The sequence below is a fragment of the Crocodylus porosus genome, unplaced genomic scaffold (genome assembly GCF_001723895.1).
Source record: "Crocodylus porosus isolate Cpor-Errol unplaced genomic scaffold, CroPor_comp1, whole genome shotgun sequence".
In the NCBI taxonomy this organism is placed as follows: domain Eukaryota; kingdom Metazoa; phylum Chordata; order Crocodylia; family Crocodylidae; genus Crocodylus; species Crocodylus porosus.
Genome location: NW_017728909.1, coordinates 550,668 through 559,935, shown reverse-complemented (window position 1 = coordinate 559,935; position 9,268 = coordinate 550,668). Strand labels below are relative to the sequence as shown.

General features: G+C 42.9%; 1 protein-coding gene across 2 annotated transcripts in view; it reads left to right on the top strand.

The window, feature by feature from the left end:
• MALT1 (MALT1 paracaspase) overlaps window positions 1-9,268 on the top strand; it is a 66,438-nt gene that overhangs the window by 33,550 nt on the left and 23,620 nt on the right. For both annotated transcript variants that reach the window (XM_019531739.1, XM_019531738.1), the window contains one exon: window positions 4,426-4,629. In XM_019531739.1, coding sequence (XP_019387284.1) covers window positions 4,426-4,629 — 204 coding nt within the window. The remainder of the gene's footprint in view (window positions 1-4,425; window positions 4,630-9,268) is intronic.

Genomic DNA, 9,268 nt, shown 5'->3' with positions numbered 1-9,268 from the left:
TATAAAGCTGTTTCTATGGCTGAATCACTGATTCTCTGAATCAGAATCAAATCTTTAGATTCAGCCAAATCAAATCAGGACAGTGATCTGAATCAGCAAATCAAATCACTGTCTCCCGAATCAGGCCAAATCTGAATTGAATACTGCCTGCTTCGCACACCCCTAGTAATTACAGTGTGTCAGAGCAGTCTCTGTGCTCATGTACAGGCACCCTCACGTTGAAGGTACTAAATTTAATGCACTTTAGAAAAGGTGCATTAGTGCACGTGTAGAAGCGCCCTGAATTCCTAAAGTGTGTTGAGCAGTGCCTTTTGAAGCTGAGTTTCATTTTGTTCTTTATCACCCAAAAGGAATTTCTTATTCTATTGCTTAACTCCTAAGAGTTGACCTTTGTTTGAGACGATCTGAACCTGTACTGAAAGAATTCCATTAGGACTGATTCTTTCTTTAGCTATTAATCTCCTTTTGTGAAGTGAATAACCATTGACCTCAACAATCAAAGGTCAAAACGTGTTTGTAACACAACAAAGTGCAAGCTTTTGCACGATGACAAGTTTCTCTGTCTTGGGAAAGGTCATTACAGAGAGAGGTCTGTTGCTGCTCTACCTTGAGCTAGTTATTTTATACAAAAGAGACCACATACTGAAAGTGGAATGTGTCTGACAGTCTGACTTCCAGAATAAGATTAAATGTATTACCTCATAAGGGGTATGCTTTTTCCTGTTAATAAAATCTTAGAAACATAGTAGTCATAGTGGGCACAAATTCTTTCATATCAGGTGGGATTGAATGATTTCTGGCCAAGTGTGTCAGCCTTGCAGCTACAGTTCACTGTAGTGTGATTTATTTATTTATTTTGTTGAGGCTATGGACAAACAAATACTCGTGATATTTATAGATGAACTCGAGGAGTGCAGGGGGCTGGGCGCTTTAATTAAAGCAGTTGGAGCATCACATATATCAGTGTCCCTGCACTGAAAAATGGTGGCAGGGGTGCCCTTCCTCCATTTTTCAGCACAAGGATGCTGATACATGTGACGCTGGAGTCTGGAGTGCGGTAATTACCACGCTTCGGTAGACTTGGCTAATCGTGCAATTACAGTGCATCAGAGCAGCTTTCTTCCATTTGAGTTTGTTCACACACAACAATTGGAACATACCAGCCTTTTTGAAATGTTGCGATCTTGAAAGGGCTCCAAGTGTTCATGTGTCTGTATCCTTGGAATTTAAATTGTATTTACAGGTTCTAATTCAGGTGACCAATTTGCTAGCAATTAATTCAGTCACTCTTGCTACAAAGTCTTTTGTAGAAATCACAACAGCCTTCTTGACCTTTAATTATCATGCAGTTTATGTAGATTTGCTCAAATATTCTTGTAGAAAAAATATTGAGAACATGTCTAAAATGTTCCTAAACTGTCCTAGAATAATAGAACATATTTTTTTCCAGTGGCAAACTTCTTTTTCCTGGGCATCAGTTGCCAGTTGCCCCATCTGGTTTAGCAGGGGTCCAATGTTGCCCTTGCTTTTCCTTCGGCTCCCCACATATCTAAAAAAGGACTTTTTATTGTCCTTGATATTTGTAGCTAGCTGGAGTTTCATCACAGCCTTGGCTTTCCTGATTTGGTCTCTGTAGGTCCGGACCAGAGCAGGGTACTCCTCCTTAGTGGCGGTTCCAGTCCTCCATCCTTTGTAGGTCTGCCTTTTTAAGACGTAGGAGGTCCGCAGTTCCCTGGAGAGCCAAGGTGGCTGCTGTGCCCTTTTGCCGCCTTTCCTCCGAGATGTGATGGACTTTGCTTGTGCATCCAGGATTGCTCCCTTGAGGAGCATCCACTCGTTCTGAACTTCCCTCTCCATTGGGTTGTGGCCTTTTAGGGCCTCTCTGACAAGCCTCCTTAGCTTCTCAAAGTCAGCTTTCCTGAAGTCGAGGACTTCTGTATTACTGACTGGCTTGCCAGCTTTGCGGCAGATGGTAAGGTGATCAACTCATGGTCACTGTTACCCAGCTTCCCTTCGATCATTAGGTCGCTGATTAGGTCATCCCTGGTTGGCAGTATGAGGTCAAGCAGTGCTTTACCTCTTGCTGGCCCATAGACTTCCTGCATCAGATAGAGGTAATCCAGGAATGAAAGAAAGCTCTGCGACCACTTGGATTTGGCCAAGTGCTTCTCCCACGAGATGTCTGGGTAGTTAAAGTCTCCTATGACAACCATACACTGGGAGCATGCAGCCTCAGCCAATTCCCTGGTGAACTCCTCGTCAAAGTCTTGACTGTGGGTAGGGGGTCTGTATCCCCTGTGCTGTGTTCCTCATGGATTTTAACCCAGAGGGTCTCTAGTTGTCCACCCTGGGTGCCATTGTCAGCTTGTAGAGATGCATAGCTTTCATTGACATAGAGAGCTACACCCCAAACCCTTTTGTCCACTTGATCCCTCCTGTACAGTATATAGCTGTCTAAACCTGTGGTTCAGTCATGAGTGGAGTCCTACCAGGTCTCCGTTATCCCTATGACATCATAGTTATTTGCATTTAGCTGGAGAACAAGTTCCTCCTGTGTTATATTATTATTATACTGTTTATAAATATGTATTATTTAAGGATATAATATGGTACAAAAACATCTAAACAGGATGCTGTTGAAAACTTGAAAGTCGAGTCATAGGGTTGAGAGGGACCTCGAGTCATATAGCCCAACCCCCTGCACAATGCAGGATTAATTCTTAAATAAAAACAAGAGGAAACAACAGCCCTGTGTGTGGTAGCAATGCAGAATTTCTCTCTTTATCCATCCTCATAAGCAAGAGAGAAATCAGCTCTGTGATGCAGGAGTTCTTTGTTACTTGGCTGTGTTCAAGAAAAATCCATTTTTTGTCACATACAGATATTGCTTTGCAGATCTTTCAAAAGCTTGGTCATATTGTTCTATCTGACTAACATAATTGAAAAGTATCTTTCTCTGAAATTTAAATCTTGATGTACTTTTGTTTTTACAATGCCTTTTGTCATACCTTAACTTGACTCATTACATTTCCTCTAAGGAATGATCCATTTATAGGTAACAAACAATATATTGTCTTTTGGGGAAAATGATTGTTATATTGTACCTCTAGAGCAGATGCCCACAGAGCATGTCACTTTGATTGTCTTATTCTAGCATCTAAAAATTTGATATTTATGTTTTAGAAATATGCTCAACAGGTTCTGTGAAATTTAGTCCCAAAGGAACCCTTCCTCTTCTGCTTTGGAGCCTGCAAAAATGTGCAGGGTGTTCTGCTGGTAGATTAATGGTGACTGCTCTCTACCAATCTATATCTTCAAAACCTTGGGGGAGTGGGGTTAAGCTGCAAAAAAACATTTAAAATAAGCAGAGGACCTTTGGGGGAAGCAAAAGGGTGCAACTCATAAGCAGAGGCTGGATAGAACAAGACTTTGGTGCAAGACTTCGAGGTGCCTTCCAGTCAATGGTCCTACATGCTTTCTTGTGCTGCAGGAAGTGCTATGAATTGCAACCATCCCCCGGACCTAAGAAAAGTTTGCTGTTGTGTCTGGGAGTTGGGGATTCCAGTTGCTTGCTTGAGCCTGCAGCCCAGTCTTTATAACAACACCATGCCCCGCTCCCAGCCAGGAAGCTTGTTCTTGGGGTTCCCCAGCCAAGATAGGGGGGCTCCAATCCACCCACCCCACCTTCCACTGCTGGCTAAACCCCCCCCAGACCAAACTTCCTCTGTTCCCTTTCCCCACTTCCATTCTGAAAACGGCAACAGCCTGGGAGCTTCACAGACACAAGTTACAGAATACGCTCCATTTTGGTGTCACCATCTACACATGCGCCTGTATTAGGGTGCTGTAAATTAATTAACTGTCACAAGATAGTACTGTTGGGGACAGTCCCTGACAGTACTATCTTACAGCAGAGTACTCAACTGCTTAACTATGTGCACATGGTAATAGGGGCTGGTTGGGGCACAAGGATGCTAAATTCTGGGACTGCCTGCTGCCTAGCCCTGCACTTTAGCCCCTTTGTGCTCCAGCCAGCCCCTATGCCACCACCCACAGCCTGGAGCTAACCCTTGGGGGCCCCCTGGCATCCCAAAGTTGTTCCATCCCTGCTCAACTGCTGTGGTCCTGGCACATGTGTAGACGCTGCATTCAGTGTGCCAGAGTTTATTATGTCACCTTAATAGCATGTGTGGATTCACCCACTGTATAGAAAGGAAATATTCCATGGGTTCACAGAGATAAAAGATTGTCTGAGACATGCTGCCAGTTCTGTTTGTTTTCCCAAGTGATGAAAAATGAGTTGTTGTTTTTTTCAGTTGAAGAGAGTGTGTGTTTCAACACTTAGTACAAATATTTAAGGCTAAAAAAAGAAGATATGTATGCATCTGACCCAGGGATATATAATTTATTTCTTTGTCTTTTCAGCAATAGACAAGGTAGCACTGTTGATTGGAAATATGAGCTACTGGAATCACCCCCAGCTGAAGGCTCCAATGGTAGATGTATACGAATTGACCAACTTACTAAGACAGCTGGATTTCAAAGTTGTTTCTCTGCTAGATCTTACTGAATCTGAGATGCGGAATGCAGTGAATGAATTTTTACTTCTGTTGGACAAAGGAGTGTATGGTAAGAGATCTTAATACGTCCAGCTGAGTTGGTCAGCTTTGGGGCAGGGTGGTTTGTGGTGGGGTGTATCTGTAATTTTTACAGTTCCCTCCCAGATCAGTCGTAATCCCACGTGGTATTTACAGTGATGCTAGCTTTAGTAGTGTGCATGAAGAATGGAGAAAAGTAAGTTAGTAACACCCACCAACGCATTCCGTGGTTTTGACTAAAAAGTTATTGTCGCTTTAATTATGTGAACAGATAAGATCTTAGAGCCTCGTTTCTGTAACCACACCTAAGAAAAAGTACAGTACTTTTCTGCATACTGCTAGATACTTTCATATTAGTTAATAGTGGGGTGTTACTTCCTAAAATCTTCTGCACTGGGGTAGCATGTTTAAGCAGCACAATGTGCGTACATTTGGAGATCTGGAACAAACATGTAAGCAAGAGTCAGAATTGTCTTTTTTTTGTCTTGTCTCCCAGAATACACTCATGCAAGCACACTGAGATAGGTAGAGGTAAATACACAGACCTAGTTTCCAGGGCATAAATGCTGTTATGAGGAAATAAAACTTTCCTTGAAACTGGCTGGATGTCTGGCAATGAGTTGGTTACAATATCATAGTTATAGTGAACATAAGCCCTTTGACATGCAGATGCTACAAATGCACGCCATATTTTTAAACTGGTACTCCTGGAGTTTATAAAGATCATATAAAATGGGGAGGATTTTTTTCCTTTTCCTAGATCTGCTACTGCTCCCAAATGTATTAGACTTCCGAATTCAGTAGCTGGTAACAAAGAAACAAAATTCCTCCTCTTGATTGCTGGATTTCACTTCTGCAGTACATGTGATGCTATTCATAATGTCTGTAATAGGGCACTATATGTCTGAATTACCACTTCGAAAAACAAGCAGAAAAAATCTTAAATAAACAAACTCTTGCCAGGATTTTTAGTTCCATCTATATATTGCAAAGAAACAAAACCAGTGCAAACCCAGTTTGCTTCTTTGTGGAATTCAGTGTAATTCTATAGAGGCAGAAGCTAGGAACTCAAGTAAAAGACCTGCCATTGGCTTCTGACGCTGTTGCTTTTCTACAACTGTGGGTGGCAAAGGCTTTGGTGAATACAGTCTGTAACTAGTGAAATCGAAGTGAAATAAAACTATTACTGAACACCTCTGTGAGAAATTTCTTTTAGTGAACTCTTCAGGCTTTAACCCTTCATATGTGGGGTAGGGTGCCCAACATGTGGTTATGCCATTTTAGAAAACAGTAATTATAATTTATTTCCAGACTAACATAATTAATTTGATATTTCATGAGTATTGACAGGTTAACTTACAATACAAGTATTGAATGATATAGTGAGATTAAACTTCCTCTTTCCCTCTGGGCAGACTAATTATATGTAGGAGTCTGCTCATATTGTGGCTGATAAGTCCAAAATTTGTGGCCAGATCGCAGCACCGCCTGCCATTTTTTCAGTCTTTTTGTGGTACAGGGCCCCCCAACACTGTCAATTGGCCAAGGGGCCCTGGATGTGCTGCCCCTCACTGCTGATTGGCTGAGGGGCAGGCACTGCATCATAATTACCCTGATAAGCCTATTGAAGCTATTAATTGACACATTATTAAGTAATCTACGCATTCAATTAAACTCTAAACTGAAATGTCTTATGAAATTAAAGTTATACATACCATGAATTGTAACTAATGTCATCACCATAATTTATTATTAAAGTTGTAAAAAAAGGATTTTAGCAATGCTCAGTGCTAACCTTGAGACAAGCAATTCATGTTAGCTGTTAAACACATGATGCAGCATCCACTGGCAGTTGCCACTGACATCCTCTGTCTCTGTGGGGTAAACACGTGTCCATAAAATGAGATTGCATGCTCAGTGTCCACTGTGTTGCTTGACAAAGTTTGTGCAAGTAGTATGTTCCTTGTCCTGTTCTTTCTGCCATTCAGGGATGGATTTTGGTAGCTGAGGGTCAAAACTCAGAAAAGGCACCTGATTTGGGGTCAAAAATGTGAGCAGCACTAAAGAAGGAGACAACTGGTTGTTTGAACTGCTGTGTTAGTGACAGGCTGTACTTGTAGTACTGGTTAAACTTCACAGCTGTTGCCTAGAACAGGTCTCTTCTCTGCTGGTTTTAATGATGACAGCTTGATAGTCCTTATGATGCCGTTTCTTTGACCTGACTCATCAAATCCATCAGCTTGTTGTGTGCATGGTGAATCACAGCTTGTTGGCCTTCAAACCATGTTACCATGAACCAGTTGGCATTTCTGCCATCTGCCACAAAATTCACTTGATCTTGAATTTCTGCGGTTCCAGGAGATCATGTAACTTAAGCGTGCACTGTGTGCCAAGTGGGTTTTCTAGCGTCTTGGACACACATTGCTGTTAATGCCGCATAGGCTTGTGGTAACAGACCGCACTGAACTACAAATTCCACCTTGTGAGCACAGGCTCTGGTAGCAGGGACCATCACATGTGGGTCCCCATTTTGACTGGAAAGGGACTCCCTGTACCTGGAAAGTGCTTGAAGGCTGTCTTGAAGGAGGAAACCAGACTATCCACATTGGGGAACTGCTTGCATCAGATGTCATTTACTAAAGACAGAGTGTCCACATTGCAAGTGACATGAACTGCATTGGGCTTCATTCCATGGGACACATCAGAAAAAATCTTCCACATATACATAGGCAGACAATGTTCTTTGGGTGAATCTGATATCTTTTGTTAGACCAACTTAAATAGTTTGGAAAAAAATTTAAGCAAGCTTTTGGGTTTAAAAGCCCTTTGTCAGGCTGAGGACGTCTCTGTGGTTGGTGTGTGCTCTTCCTGGATGGAGTGGAAAGTAAAGGAGCCAGAGGCTGGACTGCATGCAAGACAGGCAGTCAGTGAAGATGTAACTTGAGGAGTCGTGGGTGAGAGACAGGCTGGGTGTGGGGGGAAAAGGGGATGAATGTAGCAGTTAGATAGTGGAGAGGTACCTGGGGAGTTGGATGTCAGGCAGGTTATAATGTGTCATAAATCCAATGTCTATATTTAGTCTATGATTTTTCGTATCCAGGAGGCTGATGAAGTGCAGTTCATAGGCTCGTCTCAGGGAAGTGTTTTGTAAGTTTCCTTTGAGCATCAGGACGGAGAGATTGGAGAGAGAGTCGTTTTCTTGTCAGCCTGACAAAGGGTTTTTAAACCCAAAAGCTCGCTTAAAATTGTTTTCTAACTATTCAAGTTGGTCTAATAAAAGATGTCAGATTCACCCAAAGAACCTTGTCTGCCTACGTCCTTAGACCAACACGGCTATAACCCGGGCCCCTCCACATATACATGGCATTGTCGGACAGAAATGCTGAGACCTTGTTAAATTCTAAGCTGTAGTTGACAACAGCCTCCACTACGGCCTGAGCCACAGTAGAAAACTTGACAGACATGAGGTGGACCAGCTCTGTTTGAAAAACAGGCAGGTCCCAGTCTGTCCAGCTCCCCAAATAAAATGTGCTGCACATAGTTATCTTGAGGGTCGGGGACTCCCATCAGCCACAGTGGAGATGGATTGCTACACTGCCAATGCAGACTTCATGGACTGGACATGCAAAGTAATCACTGCTTGGAGATAGCCTTGCACATGAGAAACATCCAGCATTTGGCACGTTTGTATAAGGTAGTCTCTTAACGTAGGGTGATCAGTTTTCTCCAGTGGGATGTTTGCTGCTGTGAAAGCCTCCATGAGGGGAAAATGTTGCTGCTTGCCTTGCCAAACTGTTTTCCATGGTCCTTTTAAAGAGCAAGGACGTGCTTGATTCTTCCTCTGACCTTCAGCCTCTGCAGGAGCCTTTTACTTCATGTGCACCTCAGACTCTTAAGCGTCAATTGACCTATACTGTTTTTCCTTGTCACGTCCAGAGTCACATTGCAAGTAGTACAGAGCAATTTTCCTCCATCTGCTTGCAAGGTCCCTGAAGGGGATACTGCCTTACATGATCCAGAGCTGAAATGCATTTTGCTTCCTTGAAGGATTTCTTCTTGCTCTTCATCCTCCTCAAGCTGCAGCGTGACTCTGGTTGCCTCAGAGGTGGTGCTGCAGCCCTTTCGCTTCCCCAGCTGGCCCTGGACTGGCACCTGTACTGAGCCCGAGTCGCAGGGTCAGCCTTTCATTAGCCCCCTCTTGCCCCATGTGCTCCAAGGCTGCGGGGCTCCCCGCTTTTTTCTTTGCTTGCTAGTAAGCTGGTTGGTTGGTTGTTTTTCCAGGTGATCCCACAAAAATCTCAGAGACCTGCCATTTTTCATGGAAGACACCCAATTTAGTGTTTTCCACAAAAAGTTTCAAATCGCTATTTCAGTAGGTTCCTAGTTATATGCTAGTTTTTGCTGAACTGTTGTCATTAAAGCAATGGTCTTAAGTGTGGGTTCTCACTCACAGAGATCCAGAAGTGGAGTGCTTAAAAGTATTTGCAAACTGTTGCATGGCATTTTTCTTTCAGAGGATTCTGGGACATGGAAAATGGATCTGCCCCTCCTAAGCCTCATCTTGAAGGGCTGGCTAGGGTTGAATGAATGAAATCAAACAATTCAACCAAAATCTTTACTCTGTGTGTGTGTGTGTGTGTGTGTGTGTGTGTGTGTGTGTGTGTGTGTGT